Raw genomic sequence first — 17,642 nt, forward strand, 5'->3', positions numbered from 1 at the left:
AACAGAAAACAAACGAGACAAACGCGGCGAGTGGAAGATAAAAGAGAGAATACGATATACAATGAGCAACCGGGGCAAAATCGGCGTCGCCCCGTCGACGTTCGGCGAAGGCTTTGCGAGCGAAAAATGAACCATGTCGGGAGAATATGGCTAGTGTAGACAGTCTGTGCAACCGATATTGAGGTATTTTTCGAATATTTTTTATTATACCGAAAAAACAACCGGGGCATTGCACCGGTTAGCCCTATTGACGCGCCGCCACTGAATTCTATTTTGCAATTGATTTACCTTATCTGATTGTTATGTCACCAGAAAGTCATGGTTGGCGAAACATGTCTTATCGACAAGTTTTAACTTACTTCTATTTGAATGACCCATACAGATATTCGCGTGAATTACATCCGTTTCCACTTTTAAACGAAGCCAGCCACCTTACATGACCTTCTAGCTTAGAACGCCGTGGTTGTCAGTAGATTCCGGGACAACCGTAGCCCATGCCCAGCCCGGGACACCAGACGTCAATTCCGGGACTGTCCCGGCCATTCCGGCACGGTTGGCAGCCCTACCTATACTTAGACCTACCATACGTCCCGGTTTGGCCGGGACAGTCCCGGTTTAAACGTCTGTCTCGGTGTCCCGTCCAGGTTAACAAAACGTCCCGGAATTTTACTTTAGTGAAATTTTCAAAATGAACTCCTTAATTTTTTTAGCTTATTAGGTTGAGTAAAATATCGCGCATAGCTTGAGAAATCCTTTAGTTAGGGAATAATAACGTTTATTGCGTCATCATTCTATTGACTTCAGTGAAACTACAGCAATTGCTGAATTGCTGCATTAGAAGCCATTTTAGGTAGGCTATGCTTGGAGTTGGAGAAGGCATAATGACTTTCATTTGGTTTTGTTTTGAGTCATATTACAGTATTATGCTGAAAGTTATCTAGATTCTAGAACTTGAGATTCTGTAGAGTAATGTACCGGTAGTAGGCTAACAGTACGGTGAATAGATTCTTTTCACATATAAGCTAAGCTAATACAGTAATAAGCTAATTAAAGTGGTTTAGAAAGGCTACTACTACCCAGCTGAAATAATTCTGTGAATTTGTGGAAATTGACTACAAGAAAGTTCAACAACACGGAAATACGGTACACAATTTCTGATAAAAAGATTTTTTGATAGTAAAGGTGAAAAAATTTATCTACGGTTTGTTCATGGCTTGTTCAACAAAACTATTCTAACTATGGAAAAAACAAAACAAAAACTGATATTTTGTTGGAAATTAATAAATTGAAAGCTAATATGAGAGAAAGACGAGATAACAACTTCATTCCACATGGAGCAAAAAATTGCTCAAAGCTCTAAGAGAAAAATAGAGAATGTCAAGAAGATTTGATTAGAAAAGAATTTTCCAGATTTTACAGTTTTATGATTGCTGCTTGTCATATATTGAATTATGGGAAAACAGTTTTGGAGATGGTGAGCAGTTTATTTGGTTAGCAAAAAGTATTTTCGATTGGTCTGACATGGAAGCAGCTGCAGAAAAAATCAATAAAATGGTTGCACATGCAGTAGTTAATATTGATGATCTGTTTGATGAAGTGGTCCTAACTAAAACTTTTTGGTTGCCAAGATCCGCTGAAGCTGAATGGAAAAAAAAGATTGTGATGAAAAATAGGTCAAGGTTTTCCGTCATTTTAAAAATCAAAATATATCTGTGGACTGTGGCTAATCTTAGAAAAGTAATGGAATATATATATTTTGTCTACCAGGCACTTTGGCTTTTGCTGAAAGAGCTTTCAGGTCAGATGAAAGGAGTACGGTGAAGAAGTCAACAGTAGAGGGTTTATTGATTTGCAAACTCAATATTGGCTTTAGCTGTAGCGAGTTTTACACAAAAATAAGCAATAATAAACAGTTTCTGAAGAAAGTTCATTCAAGTGAAAAATACGAAAGGTCAAACACAAAAGCCAATGGTTTCTGAATGCATATCCGTATGTAAAAATTTGCCAAGCTCAGGCCTTCGGCCTTTCGTCGAGTTATTTCATTCATAGTTTTGAGTTTGTCCCGGATTATGCCCACGAAATTATGGTAAGTCTACCTATACTAGAACCCAATGTGCCACACCGAAGAGCCGAACTAATGAACTAATTCAGTACTTGAATACATATATAAATTTTATTTTGTTTTTCGTTGAACATGACCACTTTTAGAATAGTAGTTTACTGCGTATTCAACAACAACACTTATGATGTAGCCTATTTGGAAGAGAAAACTCTTTAATTTCATTTCGCATTGCAGCATTAGGATTGAAGGTTTGAAAACTGATTCCAGTCTTTCTTGTATAAAAGCTATTAAGACCAAACAAAACAAAGAACATCAACTTATCAATTCCTAATGTTTAACATGCGATATGCTGTAGGCTATATTTTATTACAATGCTGTTCTTTTGGGTGTGATGTGGTTGGTGCCGGTACAGTGTGGTTGGTTTTCGGTTGGATTCTGGTCATGAGTGTCTGTTGGAGTGCCTCTGGTTTCCGGTGGGTTATCGGGGATGTTTGTTTGTGGTTTTGCGACTGCGGGATGGGGATTTGTTGGAATTTTTATGCTAGACAGTAAGCTGATATTATTGATTCAGTACAGTGCCATTGCAGTTATTTTAGCGTTGTGTCAGGGAATTAGCTATCATCAGTACTGTTCTAAGTGTTTTTATTGTGTACCGGTAGCCTATATTCTGTCTCCTTGCATTTTGCTGCCTGGTACTTGTCACTTTATTGTATGCTTGTCGTATTGTTTGGAGTTGGTGTGGCTCATCGTGCTAAGCGTTAGGAATACGCTCGCAACTGCACCTCTAATTACTGAGTGGGTTCGCAGGTTCGAATCCCATGCAGGATGGTTATGTGCGAGAGGATTGCTGGACTCCTTGCCGCCTGTGCTGTAGGGTGGTTCACGTAACCGCTGGTCGGTTACGGCTTCCTCCACATTCAAGTCCATGCTTCCGAAAAAACAAATAACTAACTAATCCCATACCCGACATGGAATGGTAACCGGACGAGAGGCCACGGTTCACCATATGGTTAAGCCGTCTTATCGCTTTTCCTCTCCCCCGGGATAAATATGTAAATCCTTATCCTTTATTACAAATTTCACTTCATCCCTCTCAATCTGTCATCTCTGTAATGACCAGAGACAATGCATAACAACATTTCTCCCCCTTTTTATTTTTTTCTCAAAATATGTAATATATAAATATCTAATCTATATGGATTGATTTGAACTATACATGCAGACATCATGCTAAGGATATTGTTGCAATTGCATCATGGGAATTATTCAAATATCGGAATTAAACCTTATACCATGAATTATGAACTATTGGCTGTATAATTTGTATATATCAATCAAAATCGATATGCTGGAAATAAATTCAATAACATTACGGAATGAATCGGACTTCACTGCTTCATGAATTTTTTTATTTTATTTTCGATTTATAAAAAAAAAAGAAAAAGAAAATCATTTATGTTCTTTCATATGTTGAATTTCTTAAAACTAACATGGACAAAAATGGAAAATTAGATGTTAGGGATAACTAACATCAGTCAGAACATGCACTTGCGATGATGCATCAACTGAACAACATGAGGTTGCAGAAAGATCAGTGTAAGATCAATGCCAAAAGTAAATAAATTCCTGTACATAAAAATATACTCACTGCAAGTTTTGATTACTTTAGAGGAATGTTCTTTCATTGGACTGTTGAATCTAAATTCGTATATGTAGAATTACCTGATATGAATGCAGATTGTGTTGAAACATGTGGTATTTTCGCCAACATGCAGACATGAATATTTTCTTTTTAAGTTTTATTTTAGTACAATTTTAACTACCGTCTACCGGTAAATACTGATTTACATATTTTTTCTAACTGAACGTTAGTCATCTTTTTTGTCGCTATTTCTTCGTAACTATTTAACATTTAAATCATTATTCGAATCAAATACCTACTAAACAAATTATAAAGTTTTGTGATTTCATTTCTTGAGTTATATGAATTGGTGTTACTGATTAAAACTATCGGTAATATAATATCAAGCCATTATATGTAGCGCAGATTGTACAAAACTTACAAATCTGCTGAGTTAATAAGCGGCTGCAACTGATGAGTGTAGAAGAACACATTGAACAACCCTAGATTATATGATTTGCTGCTAACATGTATGTTAACAGATGATTGGCTGCAGTGTTCAATATTTGTCAAGTTACCAATTACCATGTCAATGAAATTTTTTTTTTTTATAGCTATCATCAAATGACCTATGTATGTTGCTCATATAATGTTCTTGAATGAATCATGATTACACCAGGAATATACATACTGAATGTGTTTTAGTTCACAATGAAGTTTTCTAGGCAAACTTCGAACAACTGATGTATGTTGCGCATGTGATATGGTTAAATGACTCATGATTGGCGACGTCTCAAATTTATATGAATGAAATTGACATTATGCTGAAAAAACCTTGTCGTTCAACAAGGCTGGTCACTTCTCATTTGATAAAATATGATTTTATAGAACCCCGAACAATTGATGTATGTTGCTCATGTGATATGGTTAAATGATTCATAGTTGGCGACGTTTCAAATTTAGATGAATAAAATTGACTTTTTGCTGAAAAAACCTTGTAGTTCAACAAGGCTGGTCAGTGGTCACTTCTCATTTGAGATAAAATATGGTTCTATAGAACCCCGAACAATTAATGTTTGTTGCTCATGTGATGCAATTAGAAAATTATGCCAGTTTGCATTCATTTTATGGCAATAGTTTTTTTGACAGTCTTTGTTTAATAATTACTGATGGAAAATTTTAGGGATCAGAATTTTTTTAGAAATCACCAACTACAATTTTTTACAAAACTGATTCTTTCGTTTTGATTGTATTAACTCATTCTAATTGCTGGAGGCTGCTAACCAACATCAGGACCCAATAACCTATTTGAAACATTTCAATCTACTGAAATCATCTGTTTATTTTTTAGACTTTAGTTCAATCATAATGAATACTACATTATAATTTGTATATTGATATACCGGTATTTATTATATTTCACAATCAACTCTTCTGTGTGATTAATATCGTGAGACAGTAGTACCTATGTAGTCGATTGGCTCGATACTCAAACAATTCGATAGTTAAGCAAAAGTTCCAGTCAAGAATGTTGCAGTACTTGAACGGAAATTCGGTGTTTGAATACTCGAGCAAGCCATTAAGTCAGATGACGTCACCCGAACCGTGCATTTTGGCTGCCACTTGACAACTCAACAACAGAGCGATGCTCGAATACATGCACACAAAGGCCAAAACAGAGTAGTACGGGTATGCAATCTGTCATGGTAGACTATCGGTACGGCAGTTTTTGCGACTAATGCGAAAGTGGAACCACCACAAGTTACGTAATATTTGCTGACATCATCGCACACAAAAAACGAAGCCCACAGAAATTTGCTCAAATGTACAGTAACTGATACGAAATATTTTTATCTTTATTCCGATATGTAGTCTACACATTTGAATAACTATTTTCGGTATTCAAACACCGATTCTGTGCGAATTATATTAGACTACCGAGGTCTTAGTTGTCTTTGGTTGATATTTCAATCATGAAATCGTTTTCATGTGTCATTATTAAAAACAGTTATTCATTGAATATATTATGGTACCCAAGTTTGGGAATTGAGTTTATATGACTGGTTTATTCTGGGAATTAAATATTTATAATCTGTAATCCGTATATTTATAACGGCCTTACAGCTCTTATTAATAACTATATTAATAAAATACCTCAGTAGTTACTACTCAGTACAATGTCAATTTTACTTCTCATTTTTTTTTTTTTTGATCAAATTCATTATAGATATAATTTGATTGTGATGGATGTTTTGAATCATAGTATGCATCATTTGTGCTTAAATGCAACATGTTTAATCAATCAATATATGGATTTTCAATCATTGATTAAAGAGTTCTCAACTGCGAAGTCAAACAAATCGAAATGTTTCAATATTAAGGATGGAAATAATAGGCCTACCAATCTTATTTCAGGTCAGATATTTTCAGGTTTCAAATTATGTAATCCTGCATTGCTAAATCTACATTATCGCATCCGATATTGAACTATATTGGGATTATTGTGTTAATTTTCATTCATGACAATTGACAGTATATATATACCAGGGGTGGGCACAATTTTTTAGTATAAGAGCCGCATGCTGCAAGTCAGAACTTTAAAAGAGCCGCAGAATTTGTGAATTCATTATTATTAAAATACAATGAACAGAAAAGAAATTCACACAAGAGTCTAATAACGAAGCAGCTATGCTCAAATATATGCACAATTTGAGCTCAATTAATTTGTGTTTCCTTATAGCTGATTTACGAGGGTAGTCTCGTAAGAAGTTTTCATGATTCTCGTTTCATGGTGCCGTTTAACATTGCTGACTTTATTCTGACTTAGTAGCTTATGGCAGATTGAGCACAAAGGTTTATTCTCCTGACTGGTAAATGCGTGTTCTTCTTCCCATTCTGACTCTGTTTTTTTTTATCTTTGTACGTTCGTTTCTTAATTGATGACATATCGCACAGTAACTTAGACTAACTAACCGCAATCAAGCTGCAATACCGCCTACGCATCAATAAACATTAACCTTTGTGACGAAAGATTTGCTGACTTGACTGACTTCAAAATTCAACGCTACAGCGATTTTCATACTAAAACATAATTTGTCCTAATCATTGACGGAAACTTCTTTACAACGCTTAATAAATTAAAAAAGTTTACATTAAAGTTTTTCTTTTAGTCAAAATTTTGATAATAATTTATGTTAGCGAGAAGAGCCGCACAAAAAGTCGCGCGAGCCGCGATGTGCCCACCCCTGGTATATACTATCAACAGGGTAGTATTGTTACCAGTGTTCACTAATAGCACATTTTTTTGCAAAAACTTTTTAGGAGACCTCTAAATTGCCATTCTTTTCGTTTTAAACTTTATTAAACAAATAGTTTCTTTGCTATTATTTTGTAACACGTTTTTGTATTACATAAAGATATTTGCTGAAATAATAAGTTATGTGGTGCAGAGTAGAAGCTATCCGAGATATCCTATTGAAAAAACAGAAAAATCCTTGTTTATAATACCATGTTTTATTTATACAAACGCTTCGACTCTACTTCTGTAAAAATGCTTGACCAAGTGGAGAGCGATGCCTACACGTGAAAAAGTTGCACGATTTGCTGGTGCACAAGTTTTCTAGGTTTTCGTTCCCTTCAATAAGGAATTCAATGAACTGAGTTTTGACTCCACAGACAGAGCATAGTTTGGCGGTGAAATGTAAATTAAAAGTTTAATTCAGATTCATGAATTTACGGAATTCAGGCAAAATACATATAGTTTTGTAGTATAGCCTAGGGCTTTTCTTCCCAAACTTTTGAGCTCGCGGCCTTTTTCAATATATTAAAATTTTCCGTGGCCCCTGTTCACAGTAATAATGCTAAACAGTTCGAAATATGCATTTAAATGACACAGTTAATTCTCAACTTTTAGTAGGTCTACTCAATAACAAAAATAACACATTCTTTACACATCCCATATGCTGATTGACTAGCAATATAACAAAATTATTAAAAATTACTGGTTTCTTAATTAATAAAGAATTGCCAATTGTGGTAAAATCGAAAGAACTGGCTTAAAAATATATCACAGAATGATATTTATTTTTCATTAACTAAAACCTTAAATCAGCGAAAGAAATGAATGTAAATTGTTGATTGTGATCCAATCAGAGGTAGGGCGTATTATCTCCTCTCTTTTCTAAGAAGGCAAGAATCGAATTCAACTATGTCGTCGAAAAGCAGTTACATATTGTTTAACTTTTCTTTTTAATAATACACTCCTAATAATCTGTTAAAATTTGGTCGCTTAAAAGAAAATAACGTGTTTTATGCATATTATACAAGAGGTTCCCAAACTTTTCAAACACAAGATGTAATCACTGGTATCAGTAATACGATTGTAGGTCATGAATCGACTTGTTTTTTCTCTGACTTGTGACAATTTATTGGGTGTCGTAATAATTACGACTTTAAATAATTTACAATTTTTCAACATAGTGGAAATGAATGTGTAAATTAGAAGCCTTTAGGCCAGGGGTCGGCACATAATCCGGCCCGCGACGCTTCACTGAATTATAGTAACAAAACAACTGTTTTGGCGATTATATTTTTCACGTTACACAATTTCACGTTACACAAGACGCGTGTAGACTATATTATAATCTTACAAGTATAAAATTCACAATTACTCGTTTAATGAGCCTATAGTTTAATTGTTATTAGACAAATGGCAACAAAACACAGAAAAGTTGATGCTAAGTACAAAGAGTTCAATGGCGCAGAAAATGCAATGCAATGAGGAAATAAATCTATATCCTATTAGAGAGATGTTTCACTGCTTGATTTTTATTATAAAAAGTATAATCTGTTCGGTTTTTAACTTTTTAAAAATATGTGCGGCCCACCGATGACTAGCAATCCTTATTTTGGCCCGCGAGCAACAAAAGGTTGGCGACCCCTGCTTTAGGCAATGTCCACCTCACAACCGCGCAAAGATGTTGCAACAATATGCGACACACGGTTGCATGAAAGATAAACAATCAAAGCGCCAATTCTATTTCATTGTCAGTACAATATGTGACAAAGCGCAAAAATTTATTTGAAGATTCCCATAAAAACGAAACATCGTGTTTATGGCGAAAAGTGGCTATCATTTGGAATTATTTCGAAAATCAGTCGTAAAGAATTCGAATACTTTGACCTATTCGAATACATTCGAATATTCGGTTAATTTTGGACAACCCTTGTCTACTTCATGTCCAAAAGGTGATTGAGTCGGAACTGCAGCACTATTATTTTTTCTAATCAAAATATGAATACTGTTTTGGACATATATAAACTGAAATTAATTAACATGTGTTTTGACATGTTTACTCTGATCGAGCCTCTTTTCAAGAAACCACTGATACATACAGGGTGGATGCTGCAGAGTTACGGTACTTAATTTAGAAGGACCAGGATCTTCCTAATTTGGCATTACCCATCTATTTTACTTGCATCCTTGGATGACGTGCTTGCATGAGGCCTGAACCAAGACCAGACATTATTAAGTATGTGTCGGCAACACCGCTTTTACATGTTACTTAGACTAGCGCCACTATTTATAACAATTCATTGTTGTGTTGTAGAGCTAAGATCTGGAGCCCGAGCCGTAGTTGGGTGGGGCCTGAAATATCAAGCATTGCGTTCGGGTCGGGTCGGGTCGGGCCTATATTGTTAATCATTACGTTCGGGCCGGGCCTAAAATGTCAAACATTGCGTTCGGGTTTGGTCGGGTCGGGCCTGAAAAGTCAATAATTGCGTTCGGGTCGGGTCGGGCCTGATTTGTCAATCATTAGGTTCGGGCCGGACCTGAAATGTCAATCATTGCGTTCGGGTCGGGTCGGGCCTGATTTGTCAATCATTACGTTCGGGTCGGGCCTGAAATGACAATCATTACGTTCGGGTCGGGCTTATATATCGCTGGATTTTTTCTAAGTAAATATATGTTTATTAGAAACTATTTTTCAGAGTGGTTCCGATTTCATAAATATTAAATTTCGAAATTTAAAGTTTCGTAGTTCTTTGAATGATGATGCTTATTCATTCCTTTTTAACGGCATACCTCGTTTAATTTAATGTGCCACACAAGTGGAGTGCAGCGGGACATTTGACACGTTTTGAATGCCTCTTGATGATAATATGTGTGTTGCTAGGGAATTTCTTAGTTTGCCCAGTAAAACCTTTAGCTACCCTCTATCCATTAGCCCCGCATTGTCAAATGAATGTGCAGATTATAGAGCTCACAAAAGAAGAAATATGTCCCAGCATTCCCCTATACTGTACTAACCTCTTGCAATGACAATTCGAAGAACTCCTAAATAAAATATGAAATTTCGGGCCTGCGAATCCAGTTAATTTGTCGGGCCTGCAAAGCCAGTTAGTTAGTCGGGTCGGGCCTGCAAATCCATTTAATTAGTCGGGCTCGGGTCGGGCCTGCAAATTCAGTTAATTAGTCGGGCTAGGGTCGGGTTTTATTACCCACAGGCCCGGGTCGGGTCGGGCCTGCAAATCCAGTTAATTAGTCGGGCTCGGGTCGGGTTTTACTACCCACGGACCAGGGTCGGGTTGGGCCTGCAAATCCAGTTAATTAGTCGGGCTCGGGTCGGGTCGGGTTTTAATACCCACGGGCCCGGGTCAGGTCGGGCCTGCAAATCCAGATAATTAGTCGAGCTCGGGTCGGGTCGGGTTTAATACCCACGGGCAGGAGTCGGGTCGGGCTGGAATTTTTTAGCCCGATCTTACCTCTATTGTGTTGTACAATATCCCATATTTCCTTACTGCTGGCAGAGATAAGTTTGTCTAATAATTCAGTGGGGAATGGTGGAAGTATTTATGTTGCTAGTGAGAATAATTTAATAAGCAAGATTCTGATTTTCTAAAACAAAAACTTAAACTAATTTTTCAAACTAATTTTTCCGCCAATTAGTGTATCCCAGTGATTATTCTGGCAATTACACAGTGCACACCACACAAGCAGAAATTTATAAGACAAAATGATAGAGCATCGCCATTCGGGCATTACGAATTACGCTTTTATTGTGTAAGAAACAGGTATGAAGTGCATGTTTAATTAATGTCAACACAATATTTCAATAATACTAATTCGAATTTTTCAGATCAAGCTATTATGGAATTACTGAAATTACAAGCATCGATAAGTGAGATAAAGATAGAAGTTGCTGCAACACAAATGCTTCTGACCAAACTTGTTCAATCGTCTAAAAATCACAAAATTTTAACAGCAGATGAAGTAAGAGACTACACTTGTTTCTTATAATGTTATTCTTATGTTAAAATGTAAACCTGAGCAATTTTTCATCAAGACTTGAACTCAAACCCCAAAAAAATATTTTACTGGTCCATTGACAACTGCTTTTCATTATAATACATTGGAGAATTATTACCAAATTACAGTTGATTTTACTACAAGTTATTGTCCGAACCATAATACTTTATTTCAAACTACTCCAACCTGGAGTATGCTGCAATGTATGATTAATGAGGCCATGAATGAAACAAAAATTGCCTTTAATAACATTTGCTGCTTAAATGTCCAATAACATCATTTTTAGTTTATTATTAGGATTACAAATTACCGTAGTTTTTTTTTAATTACAAAGTTTTTTATTTTCTCATTTTAAATATTTTTTACCATTTAGGAAAACCTATCTTCTGTCATTGCTGCTTTACAGAAAGTTGGTTCAACATTAAGCGTTGATGATTTATCACGATATCGAGACAAATTTTTGGTAAAATTTTATCACTTACCCTCTCTAAAAATACTATTTACATAAAATTTTGGTATTGTATAAAAGTTTTTATGCGGTCCATAACTGTTTTACCCAATTTAAACATCATTCAAATTCCAATTCACATAAGAAGCAAGTTCATTTACAGGAAATCAATAAGTCGATAATTACTCATTAACGAGCAGAAAAAATAGTTCAATATTACAATATATTCGAATTACATTTTTTTTGCTTTTCGAATATCTGATAACATGTGATAGGCACCAGCACCACTTTACTGGGCACGACACGATCGCACTCTTGGATGGCATGTAACGCAAGGTATTGTTTATTATCAAGTTCATAAATGCAATTTGGTTGTATATGCATATGACACATCTTGAATTCCAATAAGCAACAGGTTTTGGACATGGCCTAATTAAGTTCTTTTTACAGCATTGTTTATCTCTCAACATTATTTTGAAGATGAATGAAACTAACATACTACTATTAAAAGATTATTTGATTGTGTAAGTTTTAACACTTTCTAGATGATTATAATTCTTATAATCACGAGTAGTATCAATGCATTTTGTTTGAACTTCTTGTTTACCGTTTCTCATATATCAGTGACTGATATTATACTCATGCCATTCAATCTTCGAATGATATATTTACAGGAATGTTGGCAATAAAATCATCATAAAAGAACTTATCCGGGGATTACAGCATATTATTGAAAATCCAAGATTTATTTCTGTAAAGATTGCTGCCGGTATGGATTTTCCTGTGCTCACATAATATTGTTACATCCTAACAAATTATCAAAAGTACATTTGAATACTTAATTAAGGGTGACTTGTTATAATTATTTTAATTTTAATAAATGTCAATTAGTAATTTAAATAACAAGTGGCAATCAATCGAAAAAGGCCAACACTATTTCATTTCTCTGATTTCAAAATGGCCCTTGTGCTCTTGCGCCACTCTGGATTATATTTATTGGTTGCTTGTATCAAACTTCTTTTGGATTGTGCATCCCAACTTTTGCATATACAGATTTCAGATTCAAATACTTTATACCAGGGGTGGGCAAATTACGGCCCTTGTAGTGTTTTATCGGGCCCACTTGTTCGTGCTGAAATTAGGCTATAGTTTTCATGCATAAAAATTATTGTTGAAGGGATCGGAGAAACAACAAATCGTCCGCAAATGTAAATATTGTAATTCCACACATACTATCAGCCCTGAGTATAAACATAAAACCATCTGAATAATTCCTGTGCAATAATTCAAAAACGCCAGCTCCTGACATATCAGCATTTTGGTCTGCATTTCGCGTGTTCGTGGATGTCCCAATACATTTTGTTTACTTTTGTCTAGTACAGGGGGGGGGGGGGGGGGGATTGAGTTGAAATCGCTGGTAGTTACTTTAGCATGTCATGGGTATTTAAGACGTGAACATCAGTAATATATCGGTAAGCTGTATTACAGGGAATTATCCCTGTATTATGAGGACGTCTAGAAAAGGATTTCCTTGGAACTGTGCGTGAAGTGTGCAAAACTCCTTATTGTGTGGTCATCTGAAACGAGAGACTAACACAAACTAAAAATTTAATCCGCAAATCCAATTAGCGACTGAAAATGAGGAAGTGATTATTGTAAGAAAGGAGCGTAGTCATAAGACATATATATATATCACAAAATATAATGCAGATTGCAGAACATAAATTTCGATTTCAAAGCTCTATTTTTGACCTGGTAAATCCCAAAAATTTCGTTATTTTTCATCGGATCGGAAACTATAGCAAATCCCAGCGGTTCCCAAATATGTGTTTGTGCTGCGCCATATCGCCGCATTATTTCAAAGTTGCAATGCTTTTACTTTATCGTAATGAATTGTATTGTGGAATTTTATGACCGACCTTGGAATTTTGCAAATGGTGATTTCTTAAAAATAATTTTGAGTGGCTCAAATTAATCAAATGACCAAGATCGCTCCTTTTCTTAATATTTAATTAAATTAATTATATTATATATTAAATTGATATGGCAAGACATTTTTAATTCTCGTAATAGTCTTGAACTGAATATTTTGCGCGACAGAAAAACCATCAAGGGTGAAAAAGTCGGCAATTTCAACAAATGGGTAATCACGACGACTGTTGCCATTGGAATTTCCATTTCCTATTTTGGATACAAAATAAAATCAATCAATCAAAAATCAATCAATCAAATAACACTTGCCTCCTAAATCCCAAGTTACAGTAATTTTGTTCGTAAACGACAGGAATGCGCATCATTTATTTTCTTTGATTTGAATAATCTATTTATCAAATACGGTCATCATGACCGCAATTGTTCAATTGTGCTATCTTTATTATTAACGTTATCCTAGCCCATTAGCCCAGCTGTTAAGCTTTTTTTTTATCAACTTTCTTTGCGCGGCTGCCGTAATTTGCCAGCCGCTGCAATAACGGCCCATTTATCATTGTGTCTAGGATTCTAGGTATTTGCAAATAACCGTTTCTGATCATACTGAATTTTGATCATCCGGCCCAGTAACCAAGTCTGTTATCCGCATCCGGCCCACTCAGGAAAGTAATTGCCCACCCCTGCTTTATACTATAATAAAGTTTTTAAATTTTATTTGGGAAAATTTGAATTGTTTTGAACTTTCCTGTAAGATTCAAACTTTGAAATTTAACAACACAGAATTAATATAGAAGGAAGTGCACATTCCATTGAACCTGACAAATAAACCTAATTGCAACAACCCACATACATTGTTTCTATTTCTCAGTGCCATTAATAATCATGATTATGTTTTTAGGTATTTTCACACAACTTATAAAATATGGCTATGGAAACTCCCCTTTAATTTCTAAAGCTCTTAAGAAGGTGAATTAGAATTTCATATTTTCATGCATGTTTAGTTCGTCTTATTATTGAATACTAACATTGCTCTTACCTGTTGCAGATGTCAGGATATATACTTTTTGCTGTCATGAAAGGTAAGTGAATAATTACTGCCATATTTGGGCTGGCACTCCTGTGGCCACACTGAATGATTGGCTCCCAATTTGCTTCATAATTGCAAACTCTTTGCCATCAACAAAATATTGCGGCGTTGTGCTTATTTCACAGATAGTATAATAATTGACCGGGTTCTTCTGAACTTATGGAAAAAAGTTTTCAGCCATCAATCTTGGTTGGCTGTGAACAGGGTTGTTCAAAACGATTCGAATGTATCCGAATACCTTTTCGGCTGATTTTCGAATAATTTTGAACAATAGCCACTTTTCGCCGTAAAAATGGTGTTCCGTTTTTGCGGGAATGTTTAACAAGTTTTTGCGCTTTATCATGTATTGTAATGATATGTAATGTCGCATATTATCGCGAGATCTTGCACAGTTCAATTTTGCGATTTTCAATGCCTAGAAAAGCGCTTTTAGACTGTAGCGGGACTCAACAAAACTTATGTTGTTTACGGTTTTATTTTCAGTATTTTATATTGCCACTTTTTCAATCAAAAATGTTCGCGGATTCTTTCTTTCATTTGTCTTTAGAACCTTGCCGCCGATGAACGTATGCTAACTCTCACGAATTTATAATTCCATGCGAGTACAAAAATAAAATAGTTATCATGTTTATCGTGGCACAAATTTGTGATTTAGAGAGAATAAACGCCAACATAAAGGCGTTCACGGTCTAAATAACACGCTGATGAAAACAATCGGCGATTTTAGCAGAAGGCAAATTCACATGTTATCGGCGACATTTTCAGTTTTCAAAAAAATTCAAAAGGGGGGGGGTCGACCCCGAAACTAGCCTCCCCCTGGCTGCGCCATGGAATCCCATACTATAATTGTAGCTCTTAGTTTTGCTTAGGATGATTCTCTTCTAATTTCTGAGTGAGTTCTTGCGACCCCATACAATATTATTCTTAACAAATCATGCTATCAACTTTTTACGTAGCCTATATATCAACAACATCACACTGGATAGTTTAGAAAAATCTATATAGTCAAAATGATCCAGATGAGGATATTTTTTTTTTCGTTTTGTAGGTTTGCTTAATAAGAAATGGTCGTGAAGCAAAATAATGATTAAAGAGTCCCAAGCAAAAAGCAACTGCTCGCATGCTTTTTTGTGTGACAGAGTTATTAGTAAATATCTGTTGATGCAAGAATTGAAAACCTGTATGTTGATAATTCCCACAGTAGCATCCTAACAGATGGAAATATATGTAAATTCCCCTATTGAATCAATTTGTTGTATTTATTTCCCATTAATTATTTGACCTATTGCCCTGTGTTAATTTTGCAAAGGTAACTGAAGATACATTCTTACATAGGTCATCTGCAACATTTGATTTCTTTGCCATCTTCAAAAGAGATCTTGACTTATGAGACCTGTATATCATCATTGATAAAAGATAATCTACAGAATGATACAGATGCTATGATAAGATGTTTTACTCAAATGATATCTTTATGGGTTACAAATTTGCCTAATTTGAAAGGTAGGCTATGGATGGTTGCAGTGTTTTAAATGTTATAAATTTCTCTGCATAAGTTCTTGCACATCGCTGGTGACTATTTGAAATTAATTTGATAATTTTAAATAGTTTATTTCAAGAACAAATTTATTAAGTAATTTAACTAAAAATACCATGATCTCTTTCAACGAAATAATAAGTATAATTATGAGCTTTTGTTTCATCCCCATAGCATCTAAATCCAGTTATAGGAAACACTTATAGACTAAATTCTTATAGTCCAGCGGATAAGAGGTGAAATCATGCACTTTTGGATGCAAGCATGAAACTTGGCACACGTGTACAGTAGCATCCCCTGATCATCTTTGGATATGGTGCCATCCAAGAAAATATCCCGTTGCCATGGAAACGAGGCATCATCCGTATTGCTATTAAAGTGAAAGAAACATTACTTTAGGAAAGGATATTTTCAAGATAAGTAAACCGGTGTGTATTTAAGAAGTAAAGAATATGATCAGAAGTGCATTTTGACAATTGCCCTTGATAACATGCTACCTGGTTACCATGGAAACGAGGTATCGTTATCGACTAAACACGATTATTAGTCGCACAACCTGCACTCTGAACGGAACATAAATACTATGTTCATGTTGTGCGCCACCTTGGTGCAAAAACAAAATTATAACAAAACGATCCATATGTACACTTCGTTTCCAATAATTGATTGAAGTCCGATTGATTTAAGTACCACTAAGGCAGGGTGGGCAAAATACAGCCCGGGGGCAGGATCCAGCTCACCGAAGTATTTCATCCGGCCCACTTGTGCCTGTAGAATTTACGACTACAGTATATATAGTTTTTATGGATATACATTTGCGTTGAAACTAACGAGTCTTCGGCTAAGATATAGACATGTATTATCTGCACCTGTAAATAATGTGGAAAACCAGCCACATATACCTAAACTCATTCAAGATGTCCCGATTGCTACATTATGTTGTTTATTATATAAACCTTAGTCTAGGTTTGAACTTATTTTTCTACTAACTTTCTCTCTGCAGCTGCCGTAATTTGCCAGCCACTGTAACAAATCCATCAGTATGAGTATCCATCGTTTTTGATCGTTAACGATACCTCGTTTCCAGGATAACCAGGTATTCTGTTATCAAGGGCATTTGTCAAAATGCCCGTTTTATCATATTCCTTACTTCTTAAATACACATCGGTTCACTTATCTTGGAAATATCCTTTCCTAAAGTAATGTTTCTTACCCTTGGATAGCAATACGAATGATGCCTCGTTTCCATGTCAACGAGGTATTTTTTTGGATGGCACCATATCCAAAATTAATCAGAAGATGCTACTTTACATGTGTGCCAAAGTTCATGCTTGCACCCAAAAGTGCACAATTCTATCATATTTGAGGTCTTATCCGCTGGACTAGGGGGTATATTGAGCATATGGGGTTAATTGAGTACAATGTATAAAAACCTCGCTAACTTCTTTGTATGTTGAGTGAATGGTGTGTACTTTGTAGCAACAAAAGTTCATATCCTATGCTTCCATTTCATTGCGTATAACTCACTTGCCTACCAATGATAAAATTGTTTTAGATGCTTGTATGTGAAATTTTTTTTGTTCGTGAAAAAAATTGTTTTGGGAAACTTTCTGGTGACACTTTTCTGATAGTATATTTTGAACTTTTTG

At 35.4% G+C, this 17,642-nt stretch overlaps 1 protein-coding gene across 8 annotated transcripts in view; it reads left to right on the forward strand.

Annotated features, from left to right (window-relative positions):
* The first annotated feature begins 1,240 nt into the window (after positions 1 to 1,240).
* The window catches only part of LOC120345125 (uncharacterized), a 60,648-nt gene continuing 44,246 nt past the window's right edge, over positions 1,241 to 17,642 (forward strand). The window contains exons 1-9 of one of the 8 annotated variants that reach the window (XM_078112571.1): positions 1,532 to 5,372; positions 5,911 to 6,098; positions 10,823 to 10,956; positions 11,366 to 11,455; positions 11,891 to 11,964; positions 12,115 to 12,209; positions 14,268 to 14,335; positions 14,415 to 14,448; positions 15,792 to 15,959. In XM_078112571.1, coding sequence (XP_077968697.1) covers positions 5,927 to 6,098; positions 10,823 to 10,956; positions 11,366 to 11,455; positions 11,891 to 11,964; positions 12,115 to 12,209; positions 14,268 to 14,335; positions 14,415 to 14,448; positions 15,792 to 15,959 — 835 coding nt within the window. In that variant the 5' untranslated portion in view covers positions 1,532 to 5,372; positions 5,911 to 5,926. Of the gene's footprint in view, positions 1,475 to 1,531; positions 5,373 to 5,910; positions 6,099 to 10,822; positions 10,957 to 11,365; positions 11,456 to 11,890; positions 11,965 to 12,114; positions 12,210 to 14,267; positions 14,336 to 14,414; positions 14,449 to 15,791; positions 15,960 to 17,642 lie in introns of those variants that run through there. The other 7 variants (XM_078112570.1, XM_039414525.2, XM_039414527.2 and 4 more) reach the window with 7 other exon arrangements.

The sequence above is a fragment of the Styela clava genome, chromosome 5 (genome assembly GCF_964204865.1).
Source record: "Styela clava chromosome 5, kaStyClav1.hap1.2, whole genome shotgun sequence".
NCBI lineage: Eukaryota > Metazoa > Chordata > Ascidiacea > Stolidobranchia > Styelidae > Styela > Styela clava.